The following is a 16,724-nucleotide window of genomic DNA, read 5'->3' on the forward strand; positions in this document are numbered from 1 at the left end:
AAATTCAACAAATGAGGTGAACTTTTTCAATTTTTCTTTCTTATAATTTCTTTTCATTTTATGTTCATTCGTGTTTTACCTGCATATATGTCTGTGTGAGAGTGTCGGAAGCCCTAGATAGGTGTGAGCTGCCGGAAATTGAACCCGGGTCCTCTGGAAGAGCAAGCAGCCAGTGCTCTTAACCACTGAGTCATCTCTCCAGCCCAAGGTGTACTTTCTTTTTTTTTGCAAGGGGGGGAGAGTGTTTGTTTGTTTGTTTTTTCAAGACAGGGTTTCTGTGGAGCCTTGGCTGTTCTGGAACTCATTTATAGACCATGCTGGCCTCAACTCAGATATCCTCTGACTCTGACTCCTAAGTGTTGGGATTAAAAACATGTGCCACCACCGCAGGGACCAGGATGAACTTTTTAAACAGAAATACATTTTTTTCGTTCTTGGGCATTGAACCTGAGACCTAGCACATGCTGTCAGGCAGGTGAGCCACATCCTAGATCCTAAGCAGCTCTAATATTTCATTGTGCAGAACATTTAGAATATGGTCTGTTTCCATCTAGGTGCTTAACTGTATTTACTTTTTACAGAAGCTCTGATGGTTTTCAGGGAGAGTTGGTTACAATTCCACATCCTATAATCCTAGCCATCTAAGGCTAAAGCTGAGGCTGAGGCATGAAGCTCATCTGAGCCCAGGTCCAGACTGGACAACATGGCATTACTATCCTGCTCTGTCATTCCTGTTTTTCTGAAAGCTTTTAAGTATTTAATAGACAGAAGAAGGAAAAAAATGGTAAAGTTCAAATAAGAAGGAAAGCTATGAGAATAAAAACAAGAAAAATTCCTTTTGCTTTTAAAAACAGAATTTAGGTTAGCAAGATGGCTCAGGGTAACAGCACTTGTCACTGAGCCTGACTACTTGAGTTCAATCCCTAGGGCCTACATGATGGAAAGACAGAAGAGATTCCTGCAACCTGTATTCTGAACCTTATACATACACCATGACACATGTGCATGCACATGCATGCACACACACACACAAAAGAAACAAATGTTATTTTTTAAGTTCAAAAATGTTAGTTGCTTACCCAGTAATTAGTGAGTTGAGAAAATTTCTGAAGAAATCCAGTTTTGGCTCTGTAATGGACTGAGGGAGTTTGCTGATAAATGGTAAAAGGTAAGGACATATGACAGTAGCTAGGCCCCGGCCACCTTCACGAACCACAGCCGTCAGCTTGGGAAACACACTTTTTTTTGCATTTACGTGAAGCCAACAGTCCTAACCAAAAAAATAAAATAAAAATTACAAGGGTAATTAGAAATTATATTTCCCAACTAAGAGAAAACAAATTTCAAAAATGAAAATTAAGCTGGGAATGGTAGAGCACACCTGTATGCCCAGCACTTGTGAAGATATAAATGTTTCAAAGCTTAAAACAAAAAAACAGATATGGGGTGCACACCTTTAACCCCAGCCCTCAGGAGGGAGTTAGAGGCCAGCCTGGTTTACAGATCGAGTTCCAGGACAGCCAGGACTGTGTACAAAGACTCTGTCTAGCTTTGCGCCTTTCCTGGATCTCGCTCAGTAGACCAGGCTGGCCTTGAACTCACAGAGATCCACCTGCCTCTGCCTCCTGAGTGCTGAGACTGCGCTGCTGCCTCCGCCGAGCCACCACCACCACCTGGCAAGACTCTGTGTTTAAAAAAAAAAACAACAACAACAATAAAGTTAGCCGGGCAGTGGTGGTGCACGCCTTTAATTCCAGCACTCGGGAAGCAGAGCCAGGCGGATCTCTGTGAGTTCGAGGCCAGCCTGGGCTACCGAGTGAGATCCAGGAAAAGAGCAAAGCTACACAGAGAAACCCTGTCTCAAAAAACCAAAAAAAAAAAAAAGGAGGGGGGGGGGAGAGGCAGACAAGGAAGGGAAAAAAGAAGTAGGGAAGAAAATTTAACATATAACATTTATGCCATTTTATGATCAGTTTAACATGGTTATTGGATTTGTTTAGTATTTTTCGGTGAGTTTTAGATAGTACAATCTAATGGTCTCTCTCAAATGGCACTTGGGATGTAAAACACAAGTGTGAAGACAAGCAGTCCCCAACGTGCTAAACGTGCCTCCCTTACAAACCTCAATAGTTGTCAGTGTGTAGAGCACAGCTTCCCAGAGAGCTTGGCAGACTACAGGGTCACTGTCATCAATACTAAGCAGGACAGATGGACTCACTTTGGAGGCTTCCTCTTTCATCACCTGGGGAATGTGTTGGCAAAAAGCAGAAACTAACTCAAAATACGCTGAACGGATCTACAAGAAGAAATAAAGTGGAATTAATGTGAGGCCACTGATGTTAACTACGGCAGCAGCAATATTTTCCTGTTCATACAGCTAAACGCTTAGATAACCTAAAACTATAAAAATAAAATCTTCAAGAGTAACAATCTCAAGAGAGATCTGGAATTACCACAGCAAAATAAAAGCAGAAAGAATATAATTTTTGACACAAATCCTTTAAGAGTAGAGCTCTTCGTTTGGGGTCTCTTACATAGCCAAGCAAATATAAAACAGGGCAACATTAGCCACAGTGAAAAGCAAGCATAGTAATATATGATGCCAAATTAGTCAGGCACAAATTTCATAATAGTGCTTACCTAAAGAAACTAAATTTTGGGGTTGGGGATTTAGCTCAGTGGTAAAGCACTTGCCTAGCAAGTGCAAGGCCCTAGGTTTGATCCTCAGCTACACACACACACACACACAAAAAAAAAAAAAAAAGAAACTAAATTTTAAAAAAATTGCAGAGAAAAAAAAAAGGTTCTATCCTTTTCCAGGATAGCAGACCATAGATCTGAAAGAGAAGCATATTTCCTAAAACAAAATCTAATAAATTTAAATTTAAAGCTCAAGAGAGCAGTGTTACATCTAATGTTCCCACAAACTCAGTTCATGTGCTGAAACTTAACTGCTGAGTACAAGTGTCTTGAGCACGTTACCTTCATAAATGCAATTAATAATTAACAAAATAGTTAAAAAAAAAAAAAAAAAAGCACAGCATAGTGGCAAATGCCTTTAATCCCAGCACTCAGGAAGCAGAGGCAGGTGGATTTCTGTGAGTTCAAGGCCAGCCTGGTCTACAAAGCCAGTTCCAGGATAGTAAGAGTTCCATGGTGAGGCTGTCTCAAAACATAAAACAAAACAACCAGGGTTGGGGATTTAGCTCAGTGGTAGGGCGCTTGCCTAGCAAAGGCAAGGCCCTGGGTTCAGTCCTCAGCTCCGGGAAAACAAAAACAAAAAACAAACAAACAAACAAAACCTCAAACAAAGCAGTGAGACAAAAACTGCACAGCAGGGCTCGAGGAGCAAGTCTGCCCTTCAGCTCTCCATGTCTTCCAGCATGCAAGGATGCTGTGAGAAGATCCATCTTGGAAGCAAAATCTCTTAAACGGCTAGAATATTCATTAGTCCTATAAAAACTATTTTGAGAGTTATTTTATTTCACATGTGTGAGTGTTTTGCCTGCATTTATGTGTATCTCATTCGTGCCTGATGCCTGCAAAGACCACAAGCCCCTATATCTCATGGTTATAGAGACTGATTAAGACTCCATATAGGGGCTAAAGATGGCTCAGTGGGTTAGAGCTCTTACAGAGGATCTGGGTTCAATTTCCAGCACCCACACAGGAGCATACAGCCATGGGCAACTCCGTTTCTGGGGTATCTAACACGCTCTTAGGGCCTCCCCTCTTAGCTTGTGGTCTTTACAGGCATCAGGCACAGATTACCCAGCTTAAGTTATTTTGTTTGGGCTGCACAGATGGCTGAAATAAGCAAATTAACACAATCAGTGAAGTGGAAGACCAAATAAAAATCCACAAGCAGCACACAGAGAAAATTGAAAAAACACATGAGACATACAAGATAATATGCAAGCAATTTAATCTATAATTAACTGCAACACCAAAGAAAAGAATGAAATAAAGGAAATATCTGAGAATTTTAGAGTCAATTAAATACCCCAATCCATTGATTAAAGAATCCCAATAAATCATAAGCAGGACACATGAATGCACAGAAGAAAATCCACACCAGGACATTTCAGACTGCAATTAAGGAAATGTAAAGAGCTGAGTGCATGGTACAAGCCTTTAATGCCAACCCTCAGGAGACACAGGCAAGAGGATCTCTACTAATTCAAGGCCAGCTTTATCTACATATTGAGTTCCAGGCCTGCCAAGACTATATACATAGACTCTATCTCAAAAAAAAGGTAAGAGGGCTGGAGAGATGGCCTAGCAGGAGAGATGGCCCAGCGGTTAAGAGTGCTGGTTGCTCTTACAGAGGTCCTGAGTTTGATTCTCAGCAACGACATGGTGGCTCATAACCCTCTCTAAGTGGAATCTAATGCCTTCTTCTGTCATAAAGCCGATAGAGTGCTCATATACATAAAAAAATAAATATTGCGGGTGGTGGAGGCACACGCCTTTAATTCCAGCACTCGGGAGGCAGAGCCAGGCAGATCTCTGTGAGTTCAAGGCCAGCCTGGTCTACAGAGCGAGTTACAGAACAGCCAGGGCTACACAGAGAAACCCTGTCTCGACCAAAAAAAAAAGTAAAAGAAAACATAAAGAGTAAAATTTTAAAATAGCCAGAGAAAAAGACAAACTACCTCCCAAGGAAGGGCCACAGAGTGAAAATTGACTTCGGCCACAATAATTAAAATCACAGGCAGTGGAATAATTATGTTCAAAACAAAGTTATTGCTATCATATAAGACTACCAGACAAGTCTATACTGAAGATGTAGAATATAAAAGATGCATTTCCAGATTTAAAAAGACATGAATGGAGATCCTGCACAACCTTCTCAACTTAGCCTGGTGAGACCACCTGATCCTCCCTCCACGCACAATCCCCAGCCCCAAATCTAGCCTGGGTCCCACATCCAGGGCTCCCCTATCAATCTCGAGGCTTCCTTGAGGCCTCTTCCTACCCCCACTCCCAAACCTACAGGCCCCTCCCTCCACATCACACCCAACCCCTCCACCCAGCCAGATCATGCACAGCCTTCTCCAAGGTCTAGCCAGATGAGTCCACCTGATCCTCCTCTCCTCGATCCCACCCCAACTCCCAGAGATCTACTGCAAACTCCAAGCTTGGACCAGGATACACTTCACACCATCCCGCCCCTGCACCCATCTGACTTCGTTCCAGCTAAGCCATCTCTAACCTCTAGGCCTGCTCAACAAGGAGGACACGATGTTTGGTACGGGCAACCCAGTCAGTTACCCCAGAGCAGCAAAGTCATGGATCCTGAAGAACCTACAACTGCCTCTTTACTAAACCAGCAACGTCCCTGACTGTATTCTAAATACTTGTCCTTATACCCACAGATAAGTGTGCTTCTCATCCCTTATCACAGTAACATCCCTGAAACAGGAGACCATTTCAGAAAATTACAACCAATCAAAACAGAGTTGTAGAGCCTGGTCCCACGTGATGCATCTCTAACACCAGAGGGGCGGGAAGACCGCAAGAGCCAGAAGAATGAGAACTTTGCTGTGAGATTTGTCACCTAGATGGGTCAGAGAGGCTCCGTGGTTGGTGAGAAGTCTCACCCACAGTGGCCCAAACCTAACCTCAACGAGGACAATACCAACAGACATGAAAGGGGCAAAGCTCATGAGGCCTCAGTCCTAGACAGAAAAACTATAGGCAACAGTCTTCCCAAAAACAAACACACCAACAGATTATCCAATACCACTTGTCAGGCCTGAAATCATACCCATACAGGTAACTTACAGACCGAGCAGGTTGTTTATATGTATTTAGAAATATATTAATCATTAAACATGTGTGTGTATGTAAGTGTGTATCAAAGAAAAAGGCTATAAATTTGAAAGAGAGAATGGGAAAATGATGCAATTATATTATAATCTCAAAATATAGCAAAAATATAAATCTTTGACCCTACAAAATATTTATGTATATTCTTAAAAAATATTATCAAATCAAATTCAGCAAAGAATTAACTATACATAGCATTTTAAAAGACAGCAAACTTTAAAGTTTTCTCTTAAAAACATTGTTTTATATATATAGTATGTTATACTACTACAGATAATGAAACTGGCCTACACAAGCAAAATACATACATTAAAACATAAGGGGCTGGAGAGATGGCTCAGAGGTTAAGAGCACTGACTGCTCTTCCAGAGATCCTGAGTTCAATTCCCAGCACCCACATGGTGGCTCACATTCACCTGTAATGAGATCTGGTGCCTTCTTCTGGCCTGTAGTCATATATGCTGTAGCCATAATAAATAAATAAATCTTTAAAAAATAAACAAAACAAAATAAAAAAATCAATAAAAACATTATAAGGTGGAGAAAGGGAAAAGGGACCAAAGGGGTAAAATGTATTAAATAAGAGTCTTGCGTACAGCAATAATTTTAAGGTGCCATGAATAATTTTAATTCAAGGCCCGACCTAAGTTTAAGAAGTGAAAATGCAGACCTAGTACAGCATGCACATTAGGTCACCCCCAACAACAAGAGGAACAGTTTAGTAAAAGAGGCAGTAAGTCCTGAATGCCCCCACAAACATGGGCTTGCACAATTTTAACATAAGCAATAGATGAGCATGACTGTAATAAAGTGAGGAAGAAGTTATAGAAAAGAAGTCTTAAAAACTATGATGATACCTGAGGTACATTGTGTTTTCCATACTTCCAAAACTTATTCTGTGATAACAGTGATTTAAATTTCTCTTCCAGAGAATCGAGCTCATTGTTAGGTAAGAAGCAAAGCAGTTTCTTTAGGGCCAATAAGGAGCATGTTACAACTCGATGGAATTTAGCCTCTCTCTCTTCCTCGGGAACAGTTCTGGATTTGAAAAATAAATAGGTTTTGGCTTTGGGGTTCTTTGTTGGGTTTATTTTATGCACATTCACATATGGAAGTCTGAGGATAAACTGGGGAGTGGTTTCTCTTCCACAGGTAGGTCTGGGGCTTGAACTTGGGTTGTTAGGGTTGATCGCAAGTGCACTTACCTGAGGAGTCATCTGGCTGCCCACAGGGAGAACTGTAATCACACACTTTGTAACTAATACTAGTGAAAGTTAGTGCTTCATTCCCACACATGGAGGACATGAGCTCAAGCACAACACGCTCTCAGCAGCATGTGTGCAGTGACTGAGTGCTGGGAAGGCAGCTGACTACTTGATGCAGTCTTAAGTTTAACGACAACATAATATAAAGGTAAATAAAATACTTTACTACTTCTTTAACAGAACTACTTAAGAACTTCAAGTATGCCAAACCTTAAAACAGTTCCTGCTAGTGTGACTGCCAAAAGGTAAATATGAGAATAAATAAAAGTCTTCCTAATACAACTACATATGTAGCTCAGAAAATTCAAATTTAACAACCAGCTAAAGTTCAAGTAAAAGCACACAGCAGGCACCGTGTAGCATTCTCTGAAATAATTTCACTTGTATTTGGAATTCCTTAGTAGAACATGGCACACTGAAATTACACATGGATACCAACAAAGTAAATGTCTCCTGTGAGTTACTTAGAAACAATGTACTTACTGAGGGTCACTGAGTGTATCCGGAGTTTCTTTTAGAAGGTGATCCTGTAGTACCTGAAGGAAAAAACCACCAAAATCCTGAGATTTTATGGGACTGTCAATGATAATCAGATATAAGGAAAATCTATTTTTTAAAAATTACCATACCCGCTAATCCCAGCAGGTAGCTTGGGCAGTGGTAGCATATTCCTTTAATCCCAGCTCTTACTTGAGAGGCAGAGGCAGGCAGATATCTGAGTTTGAGGCCAGCCTGGTCTACAGAGTGAATTCCAGGACAGCCAGAGTTACACAGAAAAACCCATCTCAAAAACACATAAATAAATAAATAGATAGATAGATAGATAGATAGATAAATAGATAGATAAATAAATAAATAAATATAATGAATGAATGGATGGATGAATGAATAAATAAATACATAAATAAATAAAGCCGGGCAGTGGTGACGCATGCCTTTAATCCCAGCACTCAGGAGGCAGTGCCAGGCGGATCTCTGTGAGTTCGAAGCCAGCCTGATCCACAGAACGAGATCCAAGACGGGCACCAAAACTACACAGAGAAACCCTGTCTCAAAAAACCAAAAATAATAATAATAATAATAATAATAATAATAATAATAAAATAAAAATTCCTATACCCTTGACCCACCTACTAGCCACATCAGACAGCAAAACTAACAGGTTTGAATTTTGCCCATTTTTCTCTTCCTATCTATTCCCTACACTGGCTGCTACTGTGGTAAAGACAAGGTACTTTATGACAGCTCTGATTCCCAACAGGAGAAATTTTCCACTAAACACTTGTGCTACTTGTTACTCATTATTCTTACTACTGAGAGAGATTAGGGTTTGCTTGCTTGCCTTTGCCTTCTCTGGCCCACAAAGAACACACACTGCACACACATGCAGGGCAGCGAACAGCTGTGGAGTCAGTTCCTCTCTGCCTGTATGAGGGCTGTAAGGAACACTCAGGTATTCTGGCTGACATGGTGAGCACTTTGACCAGCTGATCCATCTTGCTGGTCCCCTATACCTTTTGAGGTTACAGAAATCAAGGGCAGGTAAAAGAGCTACCACTATATGCCTGAGAGCCCGTAGACACTTGAGAAACACAAAATGACTCTAAAAACTCACACTTGTAATTTCTTCCTTACAAAACGCTATGGCTTCAGGTTGCTTGCTTGGAGGGAATGCAGCTTCAAAGGCATCTTTTGCTGCAGTTGCAGCTGGTGGATGTGTATCACACTGAGCCATCAGCCAATATCCCATTACACTTTTTAAATACGGAGCCAAGTGCTTCTTTACTTTAAGGATAAGTTTTTCAAAAGCTTGCTGTGTAGCTTCTCGAACCCGGCGATCATGATCCTATTAAAAATAAAAACATGTTAAAAACAAATATGAATATCTGTAAATATTCTACAGTGACTCACCGTAGGAATTCAACTATGTATATAATCAAACTAATATTAACTTTTTGACAGGCTAGGGAAATAACTCAGTAGTGAAGCATGTGTTTTACAATAACAATGCCCTGGATTCAACTACAAGCCATAAAAAAGGAAAAAGAAAGCAAAGAAAAAGAAAAAACTTGCTTTGAAATATTGTGGATTTAGGGTTTCTTTACTGGCAATCATATGAAATAATTTTTCCTTTCTCCCCCTTTCCAATGAGATTGTATCAAAGATACATTCAAAGAATGAGTAACTATAAGGAACTCATTCTCAACCTTCTGTAGCAAATACATAAGGTAAACTTTCCAGAAATGAATCACTTAAGCAAAAACAGGCTCATAAACTCTAATGCTTACAAGGGAAATTTTGCAGAAGATTCTCGGCCAGTATGGAAGAACCCCTTTGACAGCTTCTGTATCTCTTTCTGTGCACATGGTTCCAAACTCTTGCATTGCCTGAAAAGAATTAACATCATCAAGGATTAACAAATATAACACTGCCTTTTCATTTTCTTTCTTCTGCTCTGGAAACTTAATCTACTTTATTTAAAAGGAGATTATTTCTGTCTGCCACAAGGAAACATGAAAAATTCTTTCACTATCCACTACAGCAGAAACTTAACCAATGAGAAGGATACAGCTGAGCCAGGAGTGGCATCAGCTACCCAGAGGCTGAGGAAGACCACCTAAGTCCATAAATCTTAGATGAGCTCAGCAATATCACAATACTGCATCTCTAAACAATAGTGTGAAGAAACGGCTCAGCAGTTAAGAGCACTGGCTTTTCTTCAAGGAACCCAGGGTCAGTTCCAGAACCACATGGTGACTCAAGCCATAACCACAGTTCCAGAAGCTCCAACATCTTCTCTTGGCCTCTTGGGCACACACATGACATGGTGCCCATACATCCAGGCAAAACACTCAAATACATAATTAAATAACAAGAGCCAGGCATGGTGGCTCACATCTGTAATTCCAGCACTCAGGAGGTGGAGGCAGGAATATTGCCACAAATTTAAGGAGAGCCTGATCTACACAGCAAGTTCCAGGCCAGCAAGGGCTACACAGCACAACCCTGAAATTTTAAAACTTTATTCCTCTAATGTGAATAACTACACAGCTAGGATTCCAGAACATGGTTCAAAATGTTTCAGAGAAGCAAGCTAATTTATAACCCAAAAAACAAGTGTTAACTAAACTTACGTGACAAAAAATTACAACTGTAAAAGAACTAATGATAAATTATTGCACATTCTTCTTTACAACAACTATACCTAACACTTATTCTAGAAAACTATATTTTTTTTTCTTGGTTTTTCAAGACAGGATTTTGAACCAACACTGGCTGTCCTGGAACTAGCTTTGTAGACCATGCTGGCCTTAAACTCACAGAGATCAACCTGCCTCTGTCTCCCAAGTGGTGGGATTAAAGGTGTGTGCTACCACCACTGCCACTACTACCTGTCTAAAACTACATTCTTAATCAGGGGTGTGTGTGTGTGTGTGTGTGTGTGTGTGTGTGTGTGTGTGTGTATGTGTGTGTGTAAAAACTTGCCTTTAATTTTGTGGTGACATCTTTCTTGGAAAGTTTCCTCAGCACCATTCGGAAATCAGAATCTACAAGGCTGTCTATATCTTCAGCTCCTTGAATAGCAGGAACATAGCCAAGGTCACTGTGAGATGTTCCAAAACCAATAAATCCAGGCACTGTTCCCTGTTCTTTGGCAAGGAGTTCTGCAGCTCGGCCACTGTTTGAAGGCTGATAAGAAGGAAAAGCAGGAAAGTCAGAGCACATTTCCACATATACATTAATTAAAAATACATTTTTAAAAAAGATAATAGACTGTTTTAAAACACAGTCGGTGGTTGGACTGATACATACAATTCCACTAGTTCTAAAAGTTAGGGGATATGCTGCTAAAGAGAAAACAAGCATGTAAACTATACAAAAAAATTAATTTCCTTCTTTAACTCCTTCACAGTTATATTTACAACTGTGGACTGCTTCTTGCCGTAGCCTGCAATGTTCCCTGGAGATGAGTTATTCTGTCATAAGAGCCTATCAAAAAAGTTCTCACAAACGATTCTAGTTTCCTAAACATTAGACAACTCTTAATTTTGGAGACAGTCTCATGTAGACACATTGGCCTTGAACTCCTGACTCTCCGCTTCAGCCTCCCAAGTGCTAGGATTATAGACATATGCCATCATACTGGGTCAAAACAAGGTTTTGAAAACCATAGTTATAACCCATTAGTGGCTAATGATATCAATTAATTGGCACTGGGAACATTTTAAAGAAAAGGAATGAAAGTCCAAAGCCTACAATATATATTTACTTATTTCAAGTTTCAAATAACAGATAGACAGTATTTGCATACACATATATCTTACAATGATATAAACTAATAGGCCTAATAACAAAATGTTATCAGACTGAGAAATCTAATGCCATATGATGCTAGACTGAATCCCCTGAGAGCAGATATACTCATTTCCACGTATTAGAAGCCAAAAATTACTATAATCCACACAAAAATCAGTGTAATGATCAAAACAAAAGACACACTCTTAGCCTGCAGAGAAGGCTCAGCAGTCAAGAGCAGTTTGGGTTCTTGCAAAACACCTGAGCTCAGGTCCCAGCACCTACACAGGGCTGCTCATGACTGCCTCATTTCCAACCCCCGGGATCTGAAGCCCTGCCCTGGACTTTGGGGGCACCTGCACTCACATGCATACACACACAATTAAATCTTTTTTAAAAAGCATTCCTTTGGGGTTGGGCATTTAACTCAGTGGTAGAGTGCTTGCCTAGCAAGTGCGAGGCCCTAGGTTTGGTCCTCAGCTGGGGGGGGGCGGGGGGGGCATTCCTTTGTTTTGAATCACAGTCAAAGTTTTGACTGGTATATAATACACTAACCCCCTATTCTAAAAGTTAGGAGATTTGTAGCTAGTGAGAAAACAAATATTTAAACTATTCAAGGAAATCTGTCACTATCAACTGAGAAGAGGCAGGCGGATCTCTATGAGTTCAAGGCCAACCTGGTGTATACAGGGAGTTCCAGGACAGCCAGGGCTACAAAGAGAAACCTTGTCTCAAAAAAACAAAAGCAAACAAGCCATAAAACACAAATTCCTACTACTAAACCAATGAAGGCTGCATTGAAAACTGAAGTATCAAGTTGGCAATGAGACCTAGGAGCAACAGAAAGGTATCAAAATCCCAGCTTCCCACTTAAAACTATTTCCTTAAATGTACAAACGGTGTCTTTTATTCAATGTCTACTGTGGATATAAAATACAGGTACTGTTCTGATCTTTGTGGTTAGATACTTATACCCATAGTTAAGTAAGAATTACAAAGCTAAGAAGAGCCAAGCAAAATGACTCAGGAGGTAAAGGCACCTTATGCCAGGCCTGAGGCCCCTAAGACCCATATGGTGAAAGGAGAGAACTGATTGTCCTCTGACCCACACACAGGTGCATGTAGGCAGGCATGCTCATGCACATATACAAATCAATACAATAAGCACTTTTTGAAAAGTAAGAACCTTGGACAAGAGTGATAACCTAGTCTTTGAAGGACTTACTTGCCTCTACCTCCCAAGCATGAGGTCCTGAGTCTAATCCCAAGAACCCATACAAAGAAGCCTGGTGCAGTTACACATACTTGTGACACTAGTGCTAGGGAGGTCGAAACCAGAGGATCCCTGGGTCTCCATGTCAGCATTCTCAGTGTGCTTCAGGCCAAGGGGAAACCCTGGCTCAAACAACAAGGTGTATAAATCCAAGGCTGACCTCTGGCAAACAGGTGCACTTGCACCTACACCCATACACCTACATAAACAGGCAGAAGAGGGATGCAAGCATAGAGCACACATGCGCGCGCACACACAAATTAAGAACCTTATTCTAATTCTGGCAAGTACAGTTCATACACTAACCCTCTATCTGTCCGTTCTTTATGCCTGGCTTCTCTAACGCTATTGGAGTCCGTGATTGAGTCCATGGTTTAGAGACTAAAGTGAAGGTTTACAATACTTTCCACCATCTGTCTTCAACTTTCAGGCTCATCTCCTACTATTATCCTACATTGCCCCTCCATCCTTCCCTTCTCCTGTCATTCAATACCCTGAATTCCACGCAAGGTTCCCGAAGTATGCTCTTTCATGATTCAGTCATCACGTCATATTTTCTCTCCGTCTAAAGGCCCTCCTTCCTTCCTTTTCAGGGCCTGACACGCTTCTCTTCACCCTTCAAGACACTAGTGTGTGTATGCTTTTCTCCCCAGATCAGTCAACACTCCCTTCTGTTCTCTCACACTGTCCACTCATGCTTCTCTCAAAATTGTTTAATACATCACATTTTTTGCAAATCTGTGTCTTCAAGAATACTTCAAGAACAGCAATCAGAAGCGGTGTGGTAACACATATCTGTAATCTCACAATCTCAACATTTGGAAGGGGAGGCAGGAGAGTCAGGATGTTAGTGCCAGACTCAGTTCTATGATGAGTTTGCGTCCATCTTGGTATATATGAGACCCAGTCTCAAAACAAACAAACAAACAAAAAGAACAGCACAGACCTTTAATCTCACCACTAAAGAGGCTGCAACAAGAAGATCACAAGTTTGAAGCCAGCCTGAGCTGCAATAAGAAGTTTCAGCCCAGCTTGTACTACACAGTAAAAAAAAAAAAAAAAAAAAAAAAAAAAATCTCAAAAAAACCAGAGCCAGGTGGTGATGGCCCAGCCTTTAATCCAAGCACTCGGGAGGCAGAGGTAGAAGGATCTTTGTGAGTTCGAGGCCAGCTTGGGCTACAGAGTGAGTTCCAGGACAGGCTCCAAAGCTACGTAGAGAAACCCTGTCTCAAAAAACCAAAAAAAAAAAAAAAAAAAAAAAAGGAGGCAACTGATCACTGAGTTCAAGGCCAGCCTGTTCTACAGAAGAAGTTCCAGAATAGCCCCAGAGCTACCCAGAGAAACCCTGTCTTGAAGAAGAAAAATAAAAAAAATTTAAAAAAAAAACCAGACATATATCTATGATCTACAAATACATGTGGCACCCAGCACTTTCCATGCAAACCTGACAGTCCAGAGTTCGATTCTGGGACTACATAAAAGGGGACGGACCTTGAAAATCTTCCTCTGACCTACACCTACACCCACACCCAGAGAGAGGGAGAGAGAGAGAGAGAGAGAGAGACTAATAGATAACATTTTAAAAACTAAACTTCAAGCCGCAACTCTGAAGCTTCCAGGCTATGTAAACTTAAGCAAATAAACTTCTGTAAACTTCAGTTAGATCGTCTCTAAAATTAGGTAAGAGCGATTAATTCACTAGCAAAAGTAAGTTTTAAACCACCATAGTAATAAATAACCGATCGGAGCAAGAATCATCTCAGCGTGCTAAGAGCTTTAGAGATAAGTTCATAGATTAGTACATTTAACCTCAAACTACAACACCACATATTGTCTACTAGCCAATGGAAAAAGATGACTTTACAGTAGTCAACATCAAGCAAATGTCACTGATGAAGAAAAGCGAAAACAAGTATTATGCACTTCTGGTGTGATAGATTGAGAATTGCATCGTATGAAGGATTCTGGCCAAAAATGGCTTAACCTGAATTGATACAAGGAAACAGGTAGATGAGTCTAAAGAAATCAAAGCAATAGACAACTCTTCCTGGTTATTATGACAGAGAAGACATACGCTCAAGGGGGCAAGAAATGGGAAACTGTCTAAACCTAAAGACTTAAATGGCAGTCAAAGGGAACAAGTGATGCTTGACTCAGTCACAAATGCTTTTATAGAGGTTAGTAGAAATGTGAATTGTAAGTCTGCACATTTTATTTGAGTATCCCACCACAGTTAAAGTTCTGCATGGTATATGAAGAATGGCACTGTTTTTGGAGTATCTAAGATGGAGAATTGGGGTATTAAATACTGAAATTAACCCTCCTAAGGGTCAGCAAAATTTATAAATTAAGCCGGGCGGTGGTGGCGCACGCCTTTAATTCCAGCACTCGGGAGGCAGAGCCAGGCGGATCTCTGTGAGTTCGAGGCCAGCCTGGTCTACAGAGCGAGACCCAGGGCAGGCACTAAAGCTACACAGAGAAACCCTGTCTCAAAAAATAAATAAAATGTGAACAAATATTAACAGCTGGTGAACCCAAGAATATAGAGGTTTCTGGGCTTGGCGAAGGCCTTTAATCCCAGTACTCTCCAGGCAGAGGCAAATAGGTCTCAGAGTTCCCGGTAATCTACATAGTTGAGTTCCAGGCCATACAGTGGAATGATTTCAAAGAAGAAAAAAATAGGCAGATTCTAACTCTAATAATATTTTTGCCCTAAAACAGTGAATAAAATTTTTAAACACACGCTGTGACAATTAAACAAGAATACAAGAAAAGCATTTAACATAGGAATTAAGCTATTTGTGATTGTTGTTTTGATACTGAAATCACGAAAGTTCACTGACTCAAAAACGATGGAACAGTTCTATAAAACCAAACTCTGCTAATAAAACCAGCACGTGTGTGCGTGTGTCTGCGTCTACAAGGGCAGTAGAAAACACCTGCCTTCAAAATGTTTATAAAGCAAGGTAGTAAATCACGTGACACGCAGTGTTGTTAGCACGGAGACCGGCTACCTTAGCAAGAGTGCATTGGGGTGTCTACAGCCGACACCTAACAGATGGGCATCGGGAACCTGCCAGGCCAGGCCAGGCCAAGACGTGGCGAGGTCAGGGAGGCCAGGGTGAGACAGGAAGAGCGAGGTGAGCTTGAGGCCAGAGAGCCAATGGGGCGACACCGACCGAAACCTCGCACACCATCTACCGGCTCCGGCCTTGGCCGGGAGGAGGGACGGGAAAAGCCACTGTGCTTTTCCGAGCTAATGAAGCCCGCTCCTTCCCACCTCCTACACCACCTCGGCCACCCGGGCAGGGACCACCCGGGGGCACGCTGACACCGTTTCCCAGCGACACCTCCCCGGGCGCGCTCCGCCGCGCACAGCTCCGGCGTGAAACGTCGTTTGGGTCCCAACTCCTCCACCTGCCCACCCGCGGGGACGCACGCACGGAGGGGACACACGCCTCCCTCGCGGCCCTGCAGACGCCCGAGCTGCGAGCCGCGGGGCTGCCATGCCGGGCCTCACCCTCAGGTTCCCCTTGGTCCGCTGCTTGTTCTTCCCGCCCATGGTCGCGGTGGCGGCCGCGCTCTCAGCCTGCGGAGCCGAGGTTGACACCGCCGGGCCACAACTTCCGGTCCCTCGCGCCGGAAGGGGGCTCATTGTAGCAACTTGCCCCCGCCCACCCGGCCCTCTGGCTTCCCCCTTCCGTTCCCGCCCCTCTGCAAGGACTCTTGACCATCCGCTGTCTGTCACGTCACAGAGGAGGCCACGCCCTCCTGAGTGGCGTCACTCATGACCAATAAGAAACCGGGATTGGGCCCGCAGCGCCGAATCCTGTCCTAGGTACTTGACGTGAAGCGATTCCCTTCCTAGTGTGTGGGAATTTGACTTCAGCTATGTTCTTGCGCAAGGTAGCAATAGAATGGTATGGTATAGCAACTGTGCTAAAAAGTGCTAGAAGTAAAGAAAGGGATGCGATCATCGGCATGAAAAACAGATTCTCAGCCTCATGACTAGAGAATCAGATTCTGCGTTTAACAAGATTCCCATTCTACTGTTTGGA

At 42.0% G+C, this 16,724-nt stretch overlaps 1 protein-coding gene across 1 annotated transcript in view; it reads right to left on the reverse strand.

The window, feature by feature from the left end:
* The window catches only part of Ltn1 (listerin E3 ubiquitin protein ligase 1), a 53,670-nt gene extending 37,310 nt beyond the window's left edge, over window positions 1–16,360 (reverse strand). The window contains exons 1-8 of the mRNA XM_036203362.1: window positions 16,187–16,360; window positions 10,584–10,787; window positions 9,386–9,484; window positions 8,713–8,943; window positions 7,581–7,633; window positions 6,690–6,870; window positions 2,123–2,296; window positions 1,080–1,270 (exon numbers count right to left, since the gene is read on the reverse strand). Of these exons, the coding sequence (XP_036059255.1) occupies window positions 1,080–1,270; window positions 2,123–2,296; window positions 6,690–6,870; window positions 7,581–7,633; window positions 8,713–8,943; window positions 9,386–9,484; window positions 10,584–10,787; window positions 16,187–16,321 (1,268 nt within the window). The 5' untranslated portion in view covers window positions 16,322–16,360. The remainder of the gene's footprint in view (window positions 1–1,079; window positions 1,271–2,122; window positions 2,297–6,689; window positions 6,871–7,580; window positions 7,634–8,712; window positions 8,944–9,385; window positions 9,485–10,583; window positions 10,788–16,186) is intronic.
* Between the last annotated feature and the right edge of the window lie 364 nt (window positions 16,361–16,724).

The sequence above is a fragment of the Onychomys torridus genome, chromosome 12 (assembly GCF_903995425.1).
Source record: "Onychomys torridus chromosome 12, mOncTor1.1, whole genome shotgun sequence".
Lineage (NCBI taxonomy): Eukaryota > Metazoa > Chordata > Mammalia > Rodentia > Cricetidae > Onychomys > Onychomys torridus.